Source organism: Mangifera indica, chromosome 9 (assembly GCF_011075055.1).
Source record: "Mangifera indica cultivar Alphonso chromosome 9, CATAS_Mindica_2.1, whole genome shotgun sequence".
NCBI lineage: Eukaryota > Viridiplantae > Streptophyta > Magnoliopsida > Sapindales > Anacardiaceae > Mangifera > Mangifera indica.
The window spans coordinates 1683535-1709772 of NC_058145.1; the positions used below are offsets into that span (position 1 = coordinate 1683535).

Consider the following 26238-nt stretch of genomic DNA (forward strand, 5'->3'; position numbering starts at 1 on the left):
GGGGGGGGAAGCTATTGTCACCGTCACTTCGGTCGTTGGCAACTACTGCAAAAATCCTAAAGGGAATATAAATTTTTCAAACTTTAGGTGAAAGAACTTTGTTAGTTTTAAACCTGAGGTGGAAATGTAATAAATTTTTAGTTTTTAAAATATTTTTGTTAAATGATAAATTTACTCCTGACAGTAACAATAAAATTTAACAGAATTGTGAGTATTTAGATTTTTGATAATTAACATATAGACAGTTAGGTTTGCACTAAGCATTGGGTGGGAAATAGTCATTCGGCCTAATATTTAAAAGAGAAACTTTTTACTTAAAAGATGGAAATTGAAGAAAGCCGGGAAAGTGGACATCATCCCAGTTGGGCCAGCCTAAGAAGAAAAGAAGAGGAGAAAGGGGAAAAGAAAGAAGAGCGAAGGAAGAAAAGACAGAGGATGAAAAATGATAAAATTTTGCTGTAATAAGTTAAAGCCATTTTTTTTCCAAGCATTGGTTCTAAAATTTTTTGCAAGAATCGCCAGATCTGTCTTTTTATAAACAAGTAATATTAAAGTGAAGTGAAGGAAGAAGTTTTGTGTTCGTGAGTTTTCTCTTCCTAGTTTTTATTATTTGATTACCATTTAGAGGATATTCGAGGTCAAATCAATAAAATTAAATGTATTCAGTTTTGATAAATTATTGGATTGATAAATGATATATTAACATATAATTGAATCATTTTAAATTAAAAGTAAAATAATATTTAATTACATAATAATATATGTCAAATTAAATATTTAAAATTGGGTATACATAACATTATGTTACTCTTATTGAGCGAAAAAACATTAAAGTTTTAGCAGACTGTCATATTCTTCTTCACTAGAAAATATCATTTGAAGGATAAAAACTGTAATTAATTGTAAATCCCTTTTACAGACAAGAAAACTATGTACACTTATAATAAGTATCAAATTAGGTATCAATGATGATTTATTACTATGTGATTTTATGATTTTGAATTAAAGAAAAATTAACATTCAATTACATAGTATTATATCATTAGATTGATAAATGATATATTATCATGATTAAATAATTCTAAATTAAAGAAAAAATAATATTCAATTACATGATAATATATATCTAATTAAATATTCAAATTAGGCGTACATAACATTGTTTCGGTCTAATTGAGACAAAAAACATTAAAATTATAGCACACTCTCATATTCTTTTTCACCAGAAAATATCATTTGAAGGATAAAAAACCATAATTAATTGTATATGTTACTATATGATTTAATAATTTTGAATTAAAGATAAAGTAACACCCAATCACATGATATCGTATCTTATTAATACTTATTATAAATTTACATAACATTACTCTTCTGAAAAACTCACTTTAACAAAGCTTAGACAAGTTGGATATGTATGTGCACTTTAAGGTGAAAAGAGTTATTAAATACTATTGAATTCTCAAACTTTCAAAACTGTGATAATCTGATTACTCTAATACTGACATGTTAACACACAAATAAACCCATCAACAAAGTTGGGAAGAAACAGTGAAAGGCACAATTTTAGCATTCTATTGTTTCTCAAGATTTGGCATGAAAATTTTCAAAAAAGAATTAAATGTTTACCAGTACTACTTCCATGACACAATTATAGGCAGTGGGTCCATGCTGTTAAGAAAGCTGAATTAACAAGCATGTTCCCAGTAACGTTACAACTGAACAATTCCATATTGCACAACTGTGTGCTAGCATCTTCTATATCTTTTGAATTTGGAGACTAGATGTGCATATTTCCCTTTTTCAACCACTCTTTATTGACTTGACCCTGTCGAAATAATGATGAAGAACTGATTCTGCAACAAAAAACAACGAAGAATAATGAAAACCAAGATCTAAACTGCGGAGAGACGAAGGAAGGAGATAAAGCTTCTAGAGCTGATAAAAGGAGAAAACATTTTTATTAAAACGATTGCACTTTATACATGTGTGGCCAAAATGGCTACTCGTTCCCTTTTGTTTCTATAAAGTAAGCTGAGGCCCCGTGGTTCGATTTAGACTTAAACTTGCCTAGTATTTGTGATGATGCCTTATTTAATTAATAATATTTAAAAACAAATTTGATTTATTCAAATTGAATACTAAGATGTTAGTATCCAAACTTAATTAAGTAAAATAATATATTAATATATTTTTTTCAATCTCTAATTAATTAATTGTAATAATTATTTATATCTATTAATTTTTATTAAATTTTATCTATAAAATAATATTTTAATTTTAATAATAAAATATTATCTAAACCAATCAAAAATCCTAATGGTAATGCACGAGCTTTTGGGATGCTCGAGATTATCATATTTCCTTGTTTTACAACATTTATTTTGTATAAGAATCCAAAACAATGATTTGTCTGTGTTAGAAGAAAGGTAGCATCAAGGGCTGCAAACAAGTCAATAATCCGGTCCTACGTGCACAAGCATGTAGCTAAAACTTAGTACACATGTTCCAGTTATTTTAACAACCTTTTCTCTGCGCAGTTGGGTAGACCGACATCAACAGTGCACGTTAAGCCTTGGAATCTACTGTCACCAGGAGAAACAAAGGGCCAGACAGGCAATCGTTTCGACGCCCCCAGTCAACACGACACCGTTCACAACACCAAATTAGAATTAGAAGCTAATAATAACTAGCGTTAAAAAGATAATGGACAAAAGTGGAGTGTCTTAACAACAAAGAGTGGATTCGACACTTATCAGCAGTATATAAAAATCATATTCTTTACTTATTTAATATAATTATTATGGGATAATTTATTAAAACTGAAATTTCACATCTTTAGTGTGATAGATTAGCCAGATTTAAGGGTTTTTTATTATCAAAATAAATAATAATTACTAAAAATAGAATCAATCTAACTTAACTCAGATTGAATTTATTGTTTAGTTTAAATAAATCGATTTTAAGTTGAAATTTTAGTTTAACAGTTCGATTTGAGATTGATTTTTTTTTCATTTGGTGACACAATTTATTTACCCCTTTGGTGATATTATGCATCAATTTTAACGAGTTTAAATTCAAGCTTAAATTAGATATTGTAACTTCAATCCAAGCTTGATCCTTTATACTTGACTCAGATTTTATTTTTTCTTTATTAAATTTTTTTGTATTTTACTTTTATTCAACTTTAATCTTTTGGTTTTATTTTTGGATTTGTCATTGCTTCAATCTGACGTTAAGCCAATCTCAACTTTATTTGAATCAAATCCATTCTTAATTACTTAATAATCAATGAGGCACTTGAGAGCACATTATTTATGAGAGAAGTAATTATATCACATTCACATAAAAAATAATAATATAAATTAAGTACTTTATTCACAGTGGTGTCGAGCGCGTGGAAACCAATCCTGATCCATGCCGAATGTTGATGAATCTCCCAAAGCGATCAAATTTGGTGGTGCCGTGAAACCGGTGGAGCTGACGAGACTTCAGTTGATTTGAGCTCTATCTCCCTGGTGAAGACTTACAATTACCAGGTCCTTGAAAAGCTCCATGAAATTCCCAAAGCTCAGACACTGCAAATTTCTAATTGTTTGTTACTTTTGAAGGAGTTTCAAACTAGTATAAAAGCCAAAAAAACCTGGAATAAGATCTTATGTGGACTGCGCTTAGAAATGAAAAGCTAGAGATTAACTAAGTGCCAGAAAAAGGAAGGGAAAAAGAAGGAAATTGTGAGAGAAAAGGGAAAAAGCCAGGAATGTATATAAAGAAAGACCATAGGCAAATCACAAGTAAGGACAAAAGGGTTTCAACTTTACAGCCTGAAGATCAATATAAAAGGGATAATAAATAATAAATGACCAGCTATATAACTATTCAATTTTGAGTATCAAACTAAGTAAAATTAAATTTTAACTGAATTTGTCAAATTCACCTTAAAGTTTAAGTTCGATTTGTATAAAAAAGTGATCTTGAATTTGACTCAAGTCTGAGTCGAATCAAGTTTTGAGTTTAATTTGGTATTGTAGCCTAGTAAAAATGACTAAAAAAATGTGGTTTTGAAGCGCATTAATTAAAGTAACGTCATTTTGATGCGTGTTAATTAAAATAAAATCATTTTGGTTGATTCTTGTTTAGTTTTTTATGCTTACGAGTTTAATAAAATTATGTATATATATATTGAGAACACAAATGAGTATATATTTGATTTGTTATAATGTGATTGAGTAATTATAAATATTTAATCACATGATAACATACATAAATTTATATTCAAGGAAGATATATATAGTATTACTTATATTTTTTCATTGCATACCAAATAATACAATATATATAAATAAATAAATTGTAAAAATTTATTTATACAACATGATATAATAACATCTAATTTATGGATTTTGAATTGAAATTAAAAAAAATCAATTACATCACTGCATCATCATCTATCACTTTAACTTATACAAATAAATTTATATACGTAGTTTGATTCTTATGTACCATCCCAGAAAGACCAATTAGGAAAATAATGCCAAGTGATTGATTTTCACTACAGTATCGAAACAACGGCGGTGAAGCTGGAGCATCAGGTGTATTATAATTTTTTTACTTGATGACGGGAAAGTCAATGCAGTCAAACATCATATCCAAGTTCGGGACTTTGCCAAGGTACTTCCGTAACAACTATAGGATTCCCTACAGTGTAAAAATATCTCTTGTTTGAAATAAGCCTTGCCGTTAAGAATAACCAATCGGAAGTTTACGGTTTGTCGAGCTCTTTCAACCATGTCTACTGTGATACTAGAGTGGGCCCATGGTAGGAGATCTTCGTGGATCCAACGGAAGTACTGGGGACACGTAGGAAGGGATGAAGGGTCAGGATCTTCCGGATTGAAGTTTGTGGGGTAATCTCTGGGACAGGTTTTTGTGAGGTGTCGAGCAGTGCAGTTAAGAGGAAATTTTTATTTGTCTTTGGGCTTTTGGGAATTGAAATGGTTGGTTTCGGCACTTGCCTGAGCAAAGCTGCGAGCAGCATTAGTCTGCAAGATAACACACTCCTCAGACTCAGAAGTAAGTAACTTACAAAAATTTCATCAGAAGTTCAGACTGTTCTTAGGAATACTGTGGTCAATTTCTTTTATCATGTAATTTCAAATAATTATGAAAGTCATTGTTGATGTGTGAAATTACACCAAGGTGATAATGTAACGATCAGGAGTTGTTACGTGAGATAATGTTTGAATTCAGATAAAAATTGTTTAAGCTCGAAAATGAGTTTGTCTCAAACAAGCCTAAAACAGGTTCGAATCAAACTTTATAGTGTTTAACTTGACAAGATCAAAAGCTTGAAAAATTTTAATATAAATCAATTAAAACGACATCGTTTTGATAAATATGAATCAAAATAATATTATTTTATTTATTTTTTACTCAACTACAATACCAAGTTGAACTCAAGGCTTGGCTCCTGTCAAATAAGTCAAACTCAAACTCAAACTCGAAGTCGAGCTCAACTCTTGTCAAATTGAGCCAAGCTCCGCTAAAAGCAAGTACTGAGAGTGTTTATGTAAAAGGAGTTGAAGAAACTTTTAGAATATTTATGAAAGAATTCAGGAAGTGTTTTCCACTCCTGGAAAATGATAGAGAAAGATGTAAAAGAGACAGTTTTTCGACTTTTGGTTTTTAAACCCAGGCGGGGAAGGTTGTTATGACATGTAAGCTTAATGAAAGAGATGAGTCAAAAATAGGATTTACGGAATTAAATTCAAAATTAGTGAGAACTAAGAGCAGGCGTAATGGAAGCACACCTGAATTGATGAAGAGGCTTTTGAATTAGTTCACTATATAGGAGGGAAATGGATAATGGCGGGGATGAGGAATAGTTTCTTTTATTTATTTTTGCGCTCATTTTGTATTGGAGACTCGCCATCTCAAATTGGCTTATCTTTTTAATCAACATGTTAATTTGACATCATTGATCTGATCTATTATTCAATGTGTACATTATTATTTGAAATCCTTGAATTGTATAAGAGGTATTACTGTCATCCAAGGGCACGTGATACTTAGAAGTTTTCTTTGGTTTACATGTTTGTTTGATTAAAAGGATATGTGTATAACCAAAATTTGTACACGATAGAGATAGTTAGGTGCAGTGCCACTACTTCACATGTAATGTGATACATATTATCTATACGACTCAATTATTTTATATTTAACATGTCATCGAAATAGTGCAACCATCTCAAATTGAATATGACATGATTTGTTTTGGTCAACAAGGTGATGATTATACTTAACCTATTCCAGCTGTAATCGAACAATACACATCTCTCTTTACCTAGAAAAATGTTTGTCTCGATGCATCAAAGTGTAAATTTGTTTATTCGTATTGGCGCTTCATTTGAGCTCAACCAAACTTGTTTCAAAGTTGTTCAAATTTGACTCATTAGAGGAGCGCCGAATTCAAGTCTGAGTTGGAGTCAAACTTTGAGCTCAACTTAGTATTGTCATTGAGTAAAAAAATGACTAAAATAACATTTTTTAATATGTATTGGTTAAAATAATATCGTTTTAATTGATTTGTATCAAAAATTTTCAAATTTGTATGCTTGGAGAGCCGAATAATCTTAAAATTCAAATTCAAAAATATTTAACTCTTAAATTTGAGCTCAAGATCAAATTCACTTAAATTAAACTTGTTTCAAACTTGTTTGACCTCAAATAAAGTTAGTTTCAATTGAACTCTAATCTGCGCTATATGACAAATGTCCAAGCAGCCTAATTTATCTACACACTCTCCGTATGACATATCTATAGAGTAAAGCACCAGATTCCGGGATGCTAGATTATCATATTTTCTTGGGAAATTGAAATTTTTAGCCTTATTTGGGCCCACGTATATATTTATACCACACTTTTTATATTCTAAATATTTTTACCACTTTATAAGATATGATACCTAAATTGCCCTTATCTTTAACCTTGAGAAACCAAAATTAAGTTTTCAATATTACTTATTTTTAATGCACTGTAGAGAGAAAAAATGTATAAATATTTAGTATCAATATTTGAAACAAAATTTATATTTATGTGTACTTGGTGTTGAATATGCAAAGAATACATCAATATATATATATATATATATATATATATATATATATATATATATCTGAAGAATCAAAACAAAAATGAATTGTAGAATCTTGCAGGGAATAAATTGACTTGCAGAGAATTATTAGTGCAATAATTTTAAAAATTAAAAAATTATCAAAAAACTGATTTTGGCTAGAAAGATTTAAAAAGGGGGGTTGGCGGTAAAAATTTAAGGGGTTGGCGGAAATTTAAAAAAGGTTCGTGAGTTTGGTAAATTGAACATCTCTCAAATATAAGTTTGAATTTGAAAGTGTTTAACCATCAAGCTTAAGCTCGAACATGAGTTATGTTGAGTTAAATTCATTTTAGATTTGTTTAAACTAAACTTATTTTCGAATTTAAACTTGATTTGAAATTTAATCTTATAATTGAGTCTTCAAATTATGTGTTTTTTTGAGGAAGCAAGGGAACAAAAATAAAGCTAGAGCTTAATGATTAATTTTAAATTATTCAATCACATAATAATATATCATCAAAATACTCAATAGGATATCCAAAACTAAACTCTAATAATAAATATATGTATAAAAATAAATAATCCTCTTTGTCCACGTCACACCTGCGTGGGAAACAAAGCAAGTTTCTAGCAGTGTAAGCTTTCAAACAAAGCAATTTTTAGGAGTTTAGACAAACTGTAACACACATGATTTAGAAGTTGACCTTTCCCTTTCGGATCAAGTCAAGACATCGATCTCCCGCTCCATTGACGCCATTAATTTAACGTTACGACGGTCATGCATGCTTGTTTATTTATTCCATACGTATTCCTTTCAATTAAATTGACGCTATTAATTTCACGTTATGACGGTCATGCATGTTTGTTTATTCCACACGTCTTCCTCTCGATTTTCTCTTTATCTCTGTTTCCTATTCGACGTCTTCACTATCACTAACCTAATATTATAAAACAGTCATGGGAAAACCTTTAGTCCCAAAAGCAAATTAAAGTTTGTGGTCAAAGCAGCAGCCCACTTGCTTTATGTTGAATTCTTACAATAAAGATGCACTGATACAATTTTTTGTTTTTGTCACTTATCATATAGTCATAATACATGAAAAGTTTGGCCTCAAATGAGAAAAAATCATATAGTCATCAATAGGATATCCAAAACTAAACTCTAATAATAAATATATGTATAAACGTATAAAAATAAATAAATATATGTATGATTGAAATTAGTTATTGTTTTTCCTCTTCCTGGAATCAACTTTTGGAACTCATAAATCATATCTATCTATAGTATACTCAAATGAATATAAGTGAATTAATCGTTATGATTCTATCGGAAATTTTTATTTTCATAAAGTTACATTTGATTAGGAGAATACCTTATATTACAACAAATGAATTATTATCACAAAACAAAATAGATTATTTAAAATATTATTAAATATAAATTATTATTATTATTATATTTAATAAAGATATATATATATATATATATATATATATATATATATATATATATATATATATATAAAGTGATGGTGGTTGATTATATGTAATAAAATAATATTAAAATAATATTTTATTTAAATATCTTTATGTATAATTATTTTAAAATATTTTTTAAATTAGTTGTTATATTAATTGAAAGTAAGGATATTTTTTTCTCAAAATATTAATAGCTAAAGTGAGAATTGTACTAAAATTATGATAGTTTTGATAATTTTTTATATTTTATTTTAAAATTTGGCACTGTTGAATTAGTCATTTCACACTCGAAAAACTGTTTTATTTGGCCCTTAGTTCCTTAGGAGGTTTGGTTTATCAGTGTTCCCTCCAATGGTGACTGACTCTGGACCAGATGAAGTTTCATTAAATTCGATTATACTGTAGCAACAAAAATGCGGGTGATATGATTATTTTAAAAAGTGAAATAATTAAAATTAACAAGGTTATTTAACCTTTTGACACTATTTGGATTCCTTTTCGTTAATAGGGCGTATTTTGATAAATAAATTATGACTTTTGCCATTTAGGGGTTGGAAAGAAATTTTAGGTCAAACCTTGGTGGGAAAATAACGTACTCTACCTATTTTTATACTACTTTCTTATACTGGTAAAGACACTATATTACTATTTTTATTTTATTTTTAAAATGATAAATATATACTAATATTGATTGTATTATATATATAAAATTAGGATCCGTTTATATTGGTTAGAAAGGTTAATCCGAGACATAATAATTAAATCCATAATTATTATAATAGATAAATTAATATTTTATAAAAATAAAAGAGACTCAAACCTAAATATTTTACTGTAAATTTTAATATTTTATTAATTTTATTAATTTGTAGAGTTTGACGATGAAAAGATAAAACTTTAATATTTTTTTATTGGATTTATCAAACAAAAATGGGTTTCATAACTATGTAAAAAATTAATTAAGGAAAAACTAGTCCATTACTTCTATTTAACGTTGTTGAAAGTTGTGTCATTTGTTATATGCTTTTAATATATTACAGTAGAAGTTTTGTCAATTTTATTGAAAATTTGGAAAGTTCAATCATTTCAATTGGAAAATATGAAATTTTCATCCTTTCAATGATTGAGTTTCTTCAATGAAAAATCATAATGGTTCCAATATTTCAAGGTGCCCTTATCTCCATATCAAAGTTGTGTTCAACGTGGCATGACAGCACTTTGGAATTCTAGCGATTTTTCATGGATGTGGAGTTGATAGATTAGGTTGAGTTGAATGGTTTTTGATTCATTCAAGTACATATATAAACCCATTAAACGTTATGAATATATAAAAAAAAATGTTTGAAAATGACAAAATTAAACTGTTTGTAATATTAATTTTCAAAGTTTTTCTCAAAATTTTTATAACTAAATCGAATATCGACTTAAGGGAGAGGACAGTTTGATCCAACTAATAGTCAGATCAGTTGATTGGTGGTTAGCCCAGTTAATTGTTAAAAAATAATGTTTAAAATTTTTTATATAATTTATCATTGATTATATAATTTGACTTATTTAATATTAAAATAAGTTTAGTTTAATGGGATGTGTGTGTGTGTATATATATAAGTTTTTTTTTTTAAATAATTTTTTATGTTTATTAAGTCAAACCCAATTTTATATGTAGTCTAATTCGATGGTTTAATTTCAAAAATAGTTTTTTGATGAATTAAAACTGATTTAACTAGAATTTGCTGGTTCAATTGGTTGGATCGATCAGTCTGATTCAATATTTAAAACAATTTTCTGATTTATGTAGCATAGATATAGTTGAGGTGCTTGAATATTTTATGTGGCTGGAACTTTGATTGTTGAAATAATTTTTCACCTTTATTTGAAGTTTTTTTATCCTAAAAGACTAACGATAGATTCAAGTCCAATCAAACCAAACAAAGGTCTGTTTAAACTTGATTTGAATCTAGAATAGTTAATTTAAACTTGAATTTAATTTGCTCGAATTGATGATGAGTTTGTTAGAGAAGCTATGGGAAAGTTATTGAAGAAGAAGAAATATGGGTGTAGCCAAAAGATCTACAGTAAATATATGCGAATTTTATACTTCCCCGTTTTGACCCATCGTCTCTCCTACCTACGAATACAAAATAAAGAAAACATGGTGAGTATAAATACTAAGTAGGTACTCATGATTTCAATTGTATTCTCTATCAATCGTTCCCCGTAGAGTCTCATTGTCGAACGCACTCGGGCACAATAGTTGGATACTCGTCTCAAGTGCCACTTATGGGCATTTGTCTCATATGCACACCGAATTGAGCACCCATCTTAGGTATTTCCTATAACCATAACTAAGATGGACACCCACCTCAGGTGCCACTAACCTCCCTTTAAATAATAAATTATTCTCATTCCACCTCCAAGGATTGAGATGTTTCATCAATTGGGTCATGCATTCTCTATACTAGGACATCTCATAAACTAGCCTTCAATGCAACTCACCTATAGTTATATACAATTATACCATGTTCTTAGATCTGATCTCTTACAATCCCTTTATGGATATCCTTGATTAAGTCTCACTGTCTCACGTGTCCCTGATGTACTGGGCTAGACACCTATCTTAGATGCCTCTTACACTTTCGTATTAGATGAGACATCCATCTTAGATACCTCTTACATCCATATTCATCAAATTCGAACGCGATATGCTTGACATGGGCATATTATGGGTTGTAAGAATGTGTTTTAAACAGTGCATGTGCATCTTAATTCATGTGGGTGGACACATAATATACCAACCTATGAAAGTGTTATTTAAATGGTGCAGGTGCACCTTAATCCATGTGGATGTGCACACAATATAACACCCTACGAAAGTGTTATTTAAATGGTGCAGGTGCACCTTAATTCATGCGGGTGCGTACACAATATTCTTTCCTTTAATTCCTGGCATGCGCTTCTTTCCTTTAAAAATGACAGAGACGTTGCCTTCCTTAACAGTGACGGACGTTTGGACCGTACCAAGCGCACAACGGCACGCCGGCTCGGAGATTTCACACTTCCAGTGTTCACGGCACACGCGTGGCATTCACGACGTACATCCCAGGTGTGGGCTACGCGGCTGTTATGTGCACTGCTTGTCGGTAGCAATGCTCATGCAGGTGCATGTCCGGCGCTCCGGTAAACTCCAGACATGCCTAAGCTACCAGCCTGGCTCCTGGGGTTCTCGGGTGGTGACCCATCCAAGGCACAGTTGCGCAATTCTCATGGGCCTGTATCCTACCATCGACCACCAACTTCTGACGATCTAAAATTCCAGGGGTCCTAACGTCTCTAACCCTCCATTTCAAATCCCTATCTACAAGTTCCATGCTCACACGAATTCCATTAATAACAAATTGTCAAACTCCATTCTTATACACACACGACATTCCTTTGGTTTCCCTAATCCACACAAACACCATAAACACATACAATTTCTCACATATAAATACTAAGTAAGCACACACACCACAATATACGTAATCTGCATTCCCTGCAAACATATAAAACACAACATACAGGAGCAACTCTCCCCTATCCACGCTCATCTTTCGCGCATGTTTGGGCAATCATGATTGTCATGGGATCATGATCTTTAATTCTCAAATCAAATAGGCAATATATGTATAATTTTCCTAATCCAGTATTATCTAAATATACACATACATAAAAATACTGAAAGATATTTATAAATATATAAATATTTCAATAAATGCATGACCTACACAATCTTCGGTTACTGGAGCATACGCACAATTTATAATAAAAAAATTTGAGCAATCAAAATGTAGCAACGAAGAACAAAAAAGTAACCGAATTACCTTTTACATTACTTAGGAGTATTACACAAATAATACCATATCAAATTATATATATAAGATTTTACAATTTGTTTGTATTTATTATATTACTCTCTAATTATATAATAATGTCGCATCATTATTTATATACATTTATTTAGTTGAATATTCAAGAGAGGGTATTCCTACTAATCAAGCAGCTGAAAACATCTCACCAGGCCAACTTTTGTCTTTTAGCGTGTGATGCGTCACTAGCTTCAGGGTAGAACAGGACGCCGCACTCATTCACCTTGTAACATTCAAGAGGTCTACCTTCCCAATCTTCAATATAGAATTGAAACAAAACTTCACTATTGGAACAGAATTGAGCGGACCAAAAAGCTTTGTAACCCAAGAATATGTGGTCTGAGTCTGGAGTTGCCAAAACGGACCAAGAGCCCTCCGCCTTTTTCGCATATTGCCCACCATCTGATTTTAGATGTAACTCATATTTAACATTGAAGTCTTTCACCTCATCATGATGGTCTCGGGGTGATATAACAATACAGAAAAGTAAACCCACTGGGTCACCATTCAAACAACCCGGTAGCAGCTCTATAAATGATCCGTTACTTTGGAAGGTAAACCAATCTGGAATTGAACTTCCAGGAAAACATATATAACAATTTGGATCGTGTATGTAACCAAATGATTCCTGTAGAGTAAAAATCTTTAGATCAAGTATCAAAATTATAAGATTTGTTATTTATAAAAAAAGAAAAGACAAATAAAAGGAGAAATTGGCATACAGTTGCACTTCGCTGAATATTTTGTAGAGTAGATTTCACAATGTCTTCAAGGACACTCTGGTCCAGTTTAAAACAATTGCTGAAATTAACTGTCTTAAGTCCCCATGTAGTTGACCATGAAATTGATAAACCCGACAATAATTCAAGGGAATAACAATCCTCTGCTTTTATAAATTTAACGCTTGATGGAAGCTCTGGTAAGGATTTTAGCACATCACAGCCGCACACATCAAGCCGGGACAATTTAGAAAGATTTATGATGCTTGTCGGTATGCTGTCAAATTTGTTTGAGTTCATCTCTAAACATTCTAGTGAGGTTAATTGGCCAAGACTGTTGGGTAACTCAGTGATACAACAATTAGATAGATTTAGAAACCTGAGAAATTGTGCACCTGATAAAAAAGACAATAACAAACCCAGACATTCCTTAACATCATGTCCCTCCAAAATGACCTCTTTGAGGTTTTCGAAACATACTATGGTTGGTGGTATATACCTTATAACACTCTCTGTTTCTAAATTTCCTATCTCTTCAGGAAAACTAGTAAGTTTCAAACAACCAGAGAGAATAAGACATTCAAGAGACTTCAACTTACAAATGCCGCTGGGAAGACTCTCAAGCCTTGTACAATTGCCAAGACTCAAAGTTACTAATTTAGATAGATTCTCGATTGACGAAAGCAATTCTCTAATTGTAGTTCCATCTAAACGTAACTCTTCAACATTACATGACAGACTTGGCACCGTATCCAAATTTGAGCAATCAGTGAAAACAACTTTTCGCAAAGATTTTGAACAAATTGCTGATGGAATACAACAAAGGCTTGTGCAATAGCGCAAATTTAAGGTAGAAAGCTTATTGAGATATTGAATAGATGAGTGAATCTCAGTCAAACTTGTACAACCTTCTAAATCTAGAGTCTCAAGATTTTTGGCCAATGAAAGGTTGGGACATTCGAGTAAATGCTCGAAATAGTTGAGGTTAATACGTTTTAAATTTACAATATTCTGTAATGAAAAAGAAATTAAACAAATTAGATTTACCATAGAAATTAGCATATATGATATCTTGAATTCACAATGTGCCTTAATTTCATCAAAATAATAACATATAAATACCTGGACCCCAGGCCAAAGTTGCTCAATGTTGCTTTCAAGCATCTCAAGTGCAACAAGGTTTTCTAGATGAAATTTCAAAGGCAATGTTGTCCATGCATATCTAGGCCAAAAGAGGTACTTTAGCTCAGCGAACACAGATTCCACATCTTGAAATCCATACAACTCATTAAAATCTTCTTCGTAGTGCGAGCTATAGACTTTGAGATATTTTAGGTTTGGCATCTTTGAAAAAGCATGAGGAGTTAAGTGTATTTCTCCTACTTGAGACACATCTAGACATATGCCTTTAATTGCTTCAGTCCCCTAATTAACAAAAGAAATGATACGCACGAATGTTAGTGCATTTTCATGTTCATATATAACGTACAAATGAATAAGTAATGTATTTTCCTCACCTTATTTCTTGTCAAAACATGATATATATCTTTATGGTGAAATAAACGACTACGTTTACCAGGATTTTCAACAGATTCTTGTCGAACAATTTCTTTACCCATTTCTTCAAGTAAATCATGCATTGTTATCTTATAATTTGATACAATAATAAGGGACTTATCAATGAGAACACTTAACCCAATCTCTGTGGAGCAGCCACAAGAATCCATGACACTTATTACAAGATTTCTATTCTCCCCCTTAAAGATGCATGCAATATCTAAGAATAATTCCTTCTCTTCATAATCTAATCCGTCGAAGCTTATTTTCAACACATCTTGGATATCCTTAGGAGGACTTCTTTCTAATTTATTCACTTCACCTTCCCATTCTTGCTTTGTCTTTCCTGATAGAGAAGAGCCTAAAACTTTAAGAGCTAATGGGACACCTTTAGCATATGTTATTATCTTTTCTGATAGCTCCTTGTACTCTTTAATTGCATACCGATTATGTTTGAAGGCAAAACGGTTGAAAAGCTGAAGAGCTTCATAATCAACTAATTCCTCAAGCTTGTATATCTTATCTGTCCCACAATTATTAAGAACTTGTTTATCTCGTGATGTTATAATAATTCGACTTCCTAAACCAAAACATTTGGGATCTCCAATTAAATTTTCTATTTGGTTTAAAGAAATCACATCATCAAAAACAATGAAAACCTTCTTACGGGCAAGTCTTTCTTTTGTGAGGGTGAGTCTTATATTGGCATATCTATCCTCCAATATTTTGAAAAGAAGTTTTTGATGCAAGGCAGTTAGTCTCCTGTGATTATCTAATTCTTCCCTAACATTTTCAGCGAAGAAAGAACCTTCAAAATAGCTCAAATATTTGTTGAATATTGCACGACTAATAGATGTCTTGCCTATTCCGCCAAGGCCCCAAATCCCCACAATACAAACATCATTGGACCCAATTTTCAATAATGACTCAATTTCTTTGATGGCAGATTCTACTCCAATTAAGTCACTATGATCACTTGGAGATATTTTGTTTAGTCTCTTTAATATATCCATAATAGTTTCTTCTATAAGTTCAGATTCACACCTAAAAAGATAAAAAAACATTAGTTAGTATGAATAAATCAGAGAGAGAAAGATATCGCATATTTCATTCCAATAGTTGATCTAACCAATTTGTTAGTTGATAAAAGATATGTCTCTTCTACATTAAGAAAGTTTCTCCAAATAAAATTATATTTCTTTTCCTTAGTTGGCTTAAAAAATATAGCACAAAGTAAAATATTTTCAAAGAGAACAAGTAAAATATGTATGTACTTTTTGCTATCTGCAGTCCAACCAGAGAGATTAGCTACTTCCTTCAAAGCAGTCTTCCATCTCTGTAGCACATCTAACCTCTCCTCAAAACGCTTTTCGAGTGCGGCAAACGCATCCCCAAAAGCTCCAGTTTGATTCCTTACATGTGATGGATCAACGTGATAGAAAATTGGTATTACCATCTGTCGAAACATTTGTTTGCAGTCAAGGATCTTTGCAAGTTCTTCTAAACACCATCTGGAAGAGGCATAATTTTCTGACAAAATGATAACGGAAATCTTTGACTGTTCAATTGCCTTCAATAGAGATGGTGAAATTTCTTTTCCTCTGTCGAATTCGTAATCAATGAAAGCTCGAATCTTTTTACGACACAAAGCTGCAGCAAGATGGCTTGGGAAATTATTCCGGGTGTCCACACCTCTGAAACTAAGGAAAACATCATACTTTAGTTCTGGAATGTTGGAAGAAGAAGCCATCAACTGGAACTGATGAGAGGCTTTCATCAGATATGTCGAATAGAGCTAAAACATCCGGTCTCCGTCTTCACGCTACAGAGAAAACCAAGGAAAAAATTAACAAGGATAAATCAAGAACCTGATTTACATGAAAGACATAAATGAACTTGTATTGTTTCCTGAATTAGCGAGATCAAGATAACCCAGACCATTGACTCACATAGATGATGAGCTATCACAAGCACCCGCCACGAAGTTTTGAGCTATCAGTCAAACAAATTGCCCCCCATTTTCGGCAAGAATCTCAGCCTTGCAAGTCATTTTCAAGTCTATGGTCTGTTGGATAGAGCTAAAAAATCCAGTCTCCCTATTCACACTACAGTGAAAACCAAGAAAGTTAACAAGGATAAATCAAGAACCTAATTTACATGAAAGAGATAAATGAACTTGAATGTTTTCTTGCAGTAGCGAGATCAAGATAACCCAGACCATTTTCAGTCACCACAAAGTTGCTGACAAGTGTAGATGACTGAGTAAACGAACAAAAAGAAAGAAAAATCAGTAACTGGTCACGTGGAAGACGAGAGGGAGAGAGAATTAGAATATTCTGGTAATTATTACAATGATTGCTATATATAACTAACTGGTCACGTGGAAGACATTTTGGAATTTTGTTGGAAATGTATTTAATGCATTTATTGCCTTGGAGGAAGAAGTAGGCAAGATTTTTCTTGCTTAGGCATTGGGGGATGTCTTTGTGTTGATATTCAGATACCGATACTACCAGAAAGAATTTCATCTTTCTTTCGTTTCTCCATTCGTGTTATTAAAATTTGCAATACGTTATCAATACAGATAATTTAAGAATATTCTAATATTATTTATTTTTTAATTATATTATTATTTTATTTATATGATACAAGTAGAGATATTTTAATTTTGATATTATCCTATTTATAACATATAAATTATGACTATTTCAATTATTATTATTATTATTATGTTTAATCATTCCATTATATTTAGTTTGTGAAAAGCAAACTGTGGTTATGTCAATTTTTATGTTATTTTATATTTATAAATATAAATTACAATTGTATCTTATTTGTAATCCGAAGTTTGTAAAATCATGAATCTAGAGTTGAAGTATTGAATATTATTTATAACTTAAAGTTTACAAAATCATGAATCTGGACATGAAGTCCTGAATATCATTTATAACTTGAAGTTTACAAAATCATGAATCTAGATCTGAAGTTTACAAAATCATGAATCTGTACCTGAAGTTTACAAAATCATGAATTTGGACTAGAAGTCCTGAATATCATTTGAATATTTATTTATATTCAAATTTTATTTGTTTTATATTGACTATATCAAAATTTTAAAATAGTTATTTGTTTTATATTAACTATATCACATTTGCAATATAAAGTTTATGTAAATTATGAAAAGTATGGACTTGAAGTCCGAAATATAATCAGAATTAAAGTTTTAAATACTATAATATTTGAATACTATTTACAAACCTAAAAGTTTTGTAAATATGAAATAATATCTGAACATGAAGTTTCAAAAATTAATTACAATATTTCTTCTATAAGACTAGTTATTTTGTAAATATGAGATAATATATGAACCTGAAATTTTAAATATTAATTTATATATATTGTCTAAAAAACCAGAAGTTTTGTGAATATAAAATAATATTTAAACCTAAAGTTTCTAAAATTGGATAGATAATATTAAATGAGTTTTTTACACGATTTTCCACTTATAATTTATGAGTTTTGAAAAAGTGATTAAATAAAATATCCCAGAAGGATAAATCTAAGCCCACTATTTTATCAGTATCACATCCCTGAAGGATTGCAAGTCAAATATATGGATATAATGATAGATCTACTAAATTCATAAAGAAATTTAAAAGATAAATATGAACATTAGAGTCAACAATGCTCCCAATAACTCTATTATTTAGTACAATTCTACCATATTCAGAATTTTTCCTCGACTGAAATTATGTGGAAGGGAAAATATTTTCCACTTTTTATTTTTGTATAATATGCTCCTGTAATAGTAATATCAAAAAAGAAAATTTTGAATTAATGTTATATTTGCTTGTTAATGAAAAACCATCAAACTCCCCCCAGAAACACTGCACTGTTCCATAAAGTGAGAACAACTATCATAAGTAGTTATTATGGGTATAAGTAAGGTCATGAATGAAATAATTTCGATTTGAAGATAGTTATAATAGAAAATCTCAATACTAGAAGTGGACCAAGGCTGAAATGAAATAAAAAATAATGTAGAGTAAACCACAAAACAATCGGGAGTCATTTGACTTCAGTTTTTGAAGATTACCTTGATAATCTATCTTTTATTTCCTTATTTGGTTTGTTAGTAATAAAATATTATAGTAATCTTCTATTACCAATGCTGACGTGGCAGATAATATAAGTAGTAATCTGATTATCACCTTCACCTTAAGTATTTAAAGATTACCAAGGTAATGTTGATTTTATTATAATTATATTATTATTTATTAATTTTTTAAGACAAAAATAAATTTATTTTTAATTAATATGACAAATAATATTAAATAATATTTAAAAATAATTATATTCAAACACATTTAAGTAAAATAATTTACAAGTAATCTTTTATTACTTTTAACTAAACACAATAATTATTTATATCTATCAAATTTTATCAAATATAGTAATCATTTATACCCAATAATCTTCTAAGTAATCTATCTTCAAGATACTCTTTCTATTTTGATAATAAAATATTATCCAAATCAAACGCCCCCTCGATATGATTATAAATGTCATTGGTCACATACCTGTAGTACATACAAACATTGAGTAAATCTATATTAAACATCCATAAAAAATATAATCAAATTTGTTAACGATTTACATCCTGTTGATCTAATGAATCTGGATGTTTCAATACTTCTTTCAAAAGTAAGAACATAGGTTACTTGACTAGTGACGTGGATGTCCAAGATTTTTATAATTAGAATATATCATATATAATTATTTTGGAGTCATTAATATTATTTTGTATTTTATTATCATATTCTCCTTCCTTTCACTATTTTGTGTATGTTATAACTAATTTAATTTTTAAACGAAATGATATAGACTCTAAAATTGAAACGTTAACTTTAAAAGCTAGTGATAGAGATATGTATTTGGTGAATAATACAACAATATACACAATTCTTGAGGAAAAGAAATTTATCTTAACTTTAGCACCGATTGAAGTTAAAATAAACACTATATTTGAATCAATAAATCTAATTGAAGGCTCCAATAAAGTTATAATTTTATTGAAAAATGGGACCAAAAAAACATTAATGACTCATTATATTCAAGTAGATAAAAAAGAAATTTATTTAGTTTTAAAGATATAAAAAATAGTAGTTATCATATTAAAACCATGAGTAAAAATGGTGTCAAATTTCTCTGTATAACTGACAATGCCTCTAGAAGAAGACATATACTAAAAAAATTATCTGTTTTATCATCTGGATTATATTATACACTCATAAAGGTAATTAAATCTTATGTAGTATCAAACCAAAAGATTTATGATCCAAAAGTTTTTATACTTTGACATAACTATCTAGATCACCCAAGATCTAAAATGATACGTAGAATTATTAAAAATTCACATGGACATGCACTAAACAACTCCAACATTCCTACAAAAGATTCAAGGGAATGGACCCATTCATCCACCAAGTGAGCCATTGTATTATTTCATCATCTTAATTGATGTATTTGCATGATAGTCTTATATTTATTTATTGCAAACTCGAATTGTTGTCATTGCTAAATTGTTAACACAAATTATCAAATTAAATACACATTTCTCATATTATTTGATCAAATCAATATAACTAGATAATGCTAATGAATTTACATCCAAAATATTTTATGATTATTGCATATCTATGGAGATTGATATTGAACATCTACTCCTACATGTCTACCCTTATCACCTCCTTCCTTACTGACATTGACTCCCTCGGGTCACGTAAAAACTCCTTAATAGTTTCCATATTTGATTTCATATTTCCCATTCTTGAGTTTAGTTCCCCCATCTTCACTCCCATCCCTTATAATCCTCCCTTTACCATCGTCATGTCGGTCTCCAATCCTTCAACCCTTGGTTCCATCCTCATCATGCTCTAATTCTATGTTGATACAAACTTGGAGTTACCAGAGTTACTATGCTGAAGAAGAATCAAAAGCTGAGTTCCACCAGTATTAAACAAACCACAACACCACAGAACAAGTACCAGAGATTGAAATATTGTAATTGTGAAATTAAATTGTATAGAACAGTGATGAAATTAACTGAGAATGTGTATTGAGTGATTTTTCTGGAAATGAAATACAATAGTTCTTTTTCCTCTGTTTGATTCTTTTTACATACTAACTGGAAACAAAAAAATAAATAAATAAAAGGACTTCAACAACTCATCCAGCATTTGAGAGGCTTGGTCTCTCCCATTCAGTTTTTCTTCTCAATTTCTGCCCGCCCTCTCTTCCTTCCTCTCCATATCCTTGCCTCTCTCCTCACAACTGTCTCTCCAATCCTGGATTGCCTCCTCAGAATTCAGTATCTTGGTGGTCCCCTGATTTAGTTGCTTCCCTGTTCCACCTTCACTGGGTGAGTAGTGGTTGGTTGCCTTCACTTTTTCCTGCTGCTTGACACTTATCCCCCCTAGGTTGCTGCCATATGTCCTCATAGTTGCTCCTTTCCTATCTTTCTTCCTCACATATGCCTTGGCTCTAACAGTCACATACACACAAAGCTAAGGAAGACAGAGAAGGATTCACAAGGCTTTCGTTATACTTTGGTGAGTAATCAGCGTAGGATTATATTCTTTTCTTTTTCCAATAAAGGGATGGGTTAATGCAAAGCTTTCAGACAGGTGATGATTAATATTTGGTCCTGGTAAAATATATGGCAACTTAACATCAATTGATGTTTCCAGTACTCGAGCAAACTTGACAGGTTCTGAATAGGAAATCGTATTTGCTTATTAAAAAATATGGAATTATCAATCACAATAATAATGTTCAATAACTGCTTAATATCTTCATCACTAAACTGCATTAAGGATCTGAAACCTTTATTAGTGCCTGCGTTATTGATCTGTCAAATTGCTGGCAAGTAAAGAGTAAATCAGGAGCCAAGAAAAAATTGTGAGACTGTAAGTCTAGAGAACAGAAGGTAGCAAAATACACTAATTACAACTGCACTTTGCATTTCTGATTGAAATGAAAAATTAATATGAACCAATGCCTGCAGATTAAAACAGACTGGGACAAAAGCAAAATCAGTGGAGTCAAATCAATACATCAATTAACTAGAAGCCAAAACTACCGGAGCTGAAAGTACGTTCCTAGCTTGAATAGTTAGTCAACAAGAACCAATAAATGCTTTGTTTCTTTCTAGTAGGAACAGAATAATAATGTCAGGTTGACACTGTAGCAGAAGCAAAACGATCGCATGAAAGGGAGCAGAGTTGGGGAGGGGAAACATTACAAGTCTTGAAGCAGCTGAAAATTTTTTAGAAGTCTAAAACCAAGTCAAAAGACACAATCACTAACCAATATATCAAAAGAACCAAGTTCACTGACAGCAAAATTTGCCAATTTCTGCACATCAGCTGGTTGGCAAACATCACATGCTATGCTAACCACCTTGGAATGTGCCAGATTTTTCCTAGATGAGCTATCAATCATGAAACACAATACTTTCTACAGACATTACCATGGTGAGAAACTTCTACTTTGACTCCTCTAAAGGCCTTCTTAATCTAGTAAACATCAAGAAAAAGACTTTTCAAGTCAAAGTAACTACCAAAAATCAACAACAAACACTTAACTAATATAAAAAAGGGTACCTTCACACAAGCAGAATCATATAATGTCCTACACAACACATCATTGCCTAGAAGATGTGTAACAAACTCTATTACAGGGAGAGGCTTGATGAATGCAGCTGAAGCCATATCTGTGCAGCACAAAAGAATGGAGAGAATGAGAGAAATATTCTGATTTATGAGAATACGTTAATTTTTTTTAGCTTTCTTGACAGTAGTACATATAAACCGATATTCAGAGACAGTCCCATCTGTGTAGGCCTTAAAATCTGGTAAAATCCATGCCGTGACTCCAAGCCATAGTAACACATGACTTTGAACTGATCCATGCCATTCTCGGGGAAAATGAACAAACAAATTTTTACGTTAAAAAATGATTCTCAAGCAGGTCAGCAAACAAAAACAAATGTGACAAAAGAAACAAACAGATTCCCAATTCAAAATAAGCAAACACTATGAAAACATTTTCAACTTCTAATTTACAAAGTCGGCAGTAATGTGTTAGGGTGTCAACAGAAATTTACAATTTCAGTTCGATTCTCCGTCGGATATTGTCTCACAAATATTCAACCAATATTCAACTTCACAAATATGTAACAAGCTGAAATTTCTACAACAATAATTTCCTATAATCCAAAACAATTCCTCTGGAGCAAAGTCGAATGAAGGACTCAATATACAGAAATTTACAATTTCAGTTCGATTCTCTGTCGGATATTGTCTCTCCTCGTCATTGGTCAGTCGGTCGTCCTCTCGGTTCATCGCTCGGTCTGTCTGTCGGATTTCGTCTCTCCTCGTCGCCTGTTGATCGTTCGTCCTCTCGGTTATCATCGTATAGTCTCGTTTGTTCCTCTCGGTTGGTCACCACCTGTCGGTCCTCGCTGGGTCGTTGTTAATTGCTGATTTTGTAAGATTTCAGGAATAATGATCTGGGATTGAAGAGACCGAATTGGAGCTGTTATACTTTGGATTTGCGTACATGGGTGTGAAACGACAAGGTATCACACTTCTTTTTAAAGGCCAAATAACTTTGTCCCACGCAAGGTTTGAATTAATGACAAACTTCCATTCATTAGGTTTCAAAAACTCAAATACCTTTTGATGATCCAACTCTATTAACACGTTCTGTTAGTCTATAGGTTAAATTACTTATTTACCCTTAGTAAGTATAATGACAAGAATACCCTCTTAAATTAATATTATTTTAATTAAAAATTTATATATAATTATATAATTTAATATACAAAATTATCTATTATATAAAAATTCAAGTTCAAACAACATAATTAATAATACTTTACCGATGTTATTTTTCGATTTGCCAAATTCAAGGTAAAATATGTTTAACTTAATTGCATTATATTAATTTGTATTACAATTTTTTTTAATTTGTAAACCACCACAATACATTTCAAATATTTTTTCTGATTGAACCGATTATAGTCTACAAAATTCTAGTTTCAGTGCTTGAAACTAAGAACCAAAATGAATGCATTATAGTGGTTGAACGTTTCACTAGTAATTGAACGAAAAATCCAGTTTAGATGTCCGCAAAATTCAATTACGATCAGAAAAATTCTAGTTTCAATCTGCAAAATGCATTCATTGCTAATTGAACAAAAATGCTTCAACAGAATTTACAGCTCAAGGAGAAACTTGCTTCTCTTCAAATACTTCTCTCCCATCTTCCAAGGTCTGCACTGGGTCTTCAAATACTTCAAGAATCAGAGAAGCATTACACACGATTATTATTCGGCAGGAAAATATATATAACAGACAAAATTTTCTTCAAGGAAAAAGGAAAAACAAAAAACTCACTGAAAATGTTGGGGAGTTGAGTTCGGCCTTTTCTCGAATACATCAATGACACCATTGTTATTTGCAACATCATCAAGCTACTTGCAGAAAAACCATCAAAACAATCACAACACTGAACGCACAATAATAGCTACATCCTAGGTATCTGGATCATATAGAGAGGACCTCACGCTTAGGTTGGATTGGGTGTCTTACTGAGTTTCGAGAATCCGAGGATGGCGAGGACGAATAGAGAGATTGTAACCATCAAAATATGAAAGAGTGTAAACAGCCATTAGAATGCATCTCAATCGATAGATCATTACATCAAGAATCATAAAACGTATCTATTTGCACAAATGGATCAACAAGAATCGAGAATCCGAGGATGGCGAGGACAAAGATGAAGATGAAATCGTCTTCTTTAGGACGAAGATGTGTTGTCTTCGTCGTCTCCGATCAAAGACAGCCGGAGAGGCTATAGAGAGATAAAAGGGGAAGGGAGGACGGCCGATGGCCAAGGAAGGAGAAATCAGCTTTGGAAAAAGAGGAACAAACTTTAGAGGGGTTTTTGTCACTTTTCAAACATTAGGTTGGAGGAAAAATATAAATTTTTAAATATGGGTGAGAAAAATATAATAAAACTTTAATTTTTTGTTAAATGATATTTTACCCCTAAATGTTAATTAAAAATTTTAATAGAAATTTGATTATGGATAGGTGTTTGAATTTTTTAAAATTGATAAGTAAAAATTTAAAAATTCACTACACCTTACGTGAGAATAAGTCGTTTGGCCTTTATTTTAAAATTTAGCACAGTTGAATCAGTCATCTCACAGGCCAAAAACTTGTTTTGTTTGGCCATTAGCATCCAAAGAGATCTTGTCTGTCAGTGTTTCCTTCATTGCTGACCAGTTCTGGAACTGATGTAGTTTCGTTGATTTCGATTACACTGTACTAACATAACTGTCGGAAGCTCAATATCAGATTGACCCAATTCACACATATAACAGTCAATATCTACCATGAAATCAATTGGATCAAACGAATGTGAGTAAATTACATGTTCCCACTCAAGGTTTGGCCAAAGAACACTTATATATCTCTTCATAGTTTAAATTACACTTTATTATGTACCCAAAACTCAACTCAAAGTATATATAAAAAAAGCTAATATATAAGGATAAATTAGTAATTTTATAAAAATTTGAAAAAAATTAAAAATTAATCATTTTACAAAATTTCATTTTTATGTTTTAAATATGATTTATTAACCATTTTATAGGTTTGAAAACTGATAATTTAGTCTTTATAATTCTTTGAAATTTTGGTTGTTTGTTCACCAATATTTTGAATCTAGCCTCTTGGCATTAATCAAGATGTTCTCATGGTTGACGATTTGGAGATTTCATCATGACCGTTGGTGGAGATGACGAATATTTTGTTATAGTAGCATAGATCAATTCGTGAATGATAATTTTATTGATCTTTTGACTCCTCAACCTTGTCTCTTCAGCTTGTTGACCAACTGCGGCAAGTTATTGTCTTTGGAGGAGTAAAATGTGTTTTTAAAAATTCGTGGTGGTGCAAGGGAGATGACAAAGGCGAGATGAAGAAAATGAGTGAGGATGAAAAGGAAAAAGATATGACTTGTAATTTAATATGTAAAGGTTTTTCATTTTATCAATTTAAAATAATAAGATAATTGTAAAAAGTAAAATAATTTGGGATAATATAATAATTTAACTTTTTAACACTGTATCAAAATTCTTTTCCATTAACAGAGTTTGCTTTTGGATAAAAAATGTGACTTTACCATTTAAGGGTGGAAAAGTTATTTCAAATCAAACCTTGGGTGTGATATGGAATTTACTGTTCCCATTTAAATTCAATTATGTCACAAAATAATTTGCATATAGTTATGTCACAATCTTACAAAAAAAAAACCATCAAACAAATAATAAAAAAACTTTGATACTACTGTCTTGAACTTGTAAAGACAGATTATTATTTTTATTTTTGTT

At 31.1% G+C, this 26238-nt stretch overlaps 1 protein-coding gene and 2 long non-coding RNA genes across 3 annotated transcripts; all 3 read right to left on the reverse strand.

The window, feature by feature from the left end:
- Positions 1–11787: 11787 nt before the first annotated feature.
- Positions 11788–16573, reverse strand: LOC123225654 (disease resistance protein RPP2B-like). The gene is made up of 6 exons (XM_044649762.1): positions 16049–16573; positions 14735–15818; positions 13221–14642; positions 12648–13126; positions 12112–12125; positions 11788–11948 (listed from the first exon to the last, which is right to left on the reverse strand). The coding sequence occupies exons 1-6, from the start codon at positions 16549–16551 to the stop codon at positions 11788–11790; spliced, it is 3663 nt and encodes a 1220-aa protein (XP_044505697.1). The 5' UTR covers positions 16552–16573.
- A 4367-nt stretch (positions 16574–20940) lies between these two features.
- On the reverse strand, positions 20941–23446 carry LOC123226180. Its single transcript, XR_006504296.1, has 3 exons — positions 23108–23446; positions 22439–22548; positions 20941–21695 (listed from the first exon to the last, which is right to left on the reverse strand). It is a non-coding gene; the product is annotated as an uncharacterized LOC123226180 (long non-coding RNA).
- A 532-nt stretch (positions 23447–23978) lies between these two features.
- On the reverse strand, positions 23979–24766 carry LOC123224700. Its single transcript, XR_006504043.1, has 2 exons — positions 24236–24766; positions 23979–24132 (listed from the first exon to the last, which is right to left on the reverse strand). It is a non-coding gene; the product is annotated as an uncharacterized LOC123224700 (long non-coding RNA).
- Positions 24767–26238: the final 1472 nt, after the last annotated feature.

Bases quoted from the DNA above. Each gene is read 5' to 3' on its own strand.
- LOC123225654 (XM_044649762.1), bottom strand. From the start codon at position 16,551: ATGAAAGCCTCTCATCAGTTCCAGTTGATGGCTTCTTCTTCCAACATT. The intron at 14,643-14,734 runs GTGAGGAAAATA...TTTGTTAATTAG, and splicing joins ATGTTTTGACAAGAAATAAG to GGGACTGAAGCAATTAAAGG. The intron at 13,127-13,220 runs GTATGCCAATTT...TTTACTCTACAG, and splicing joins ATATTCAGCGAAGTGCAACT to GAATCATTTGGTTACATACA.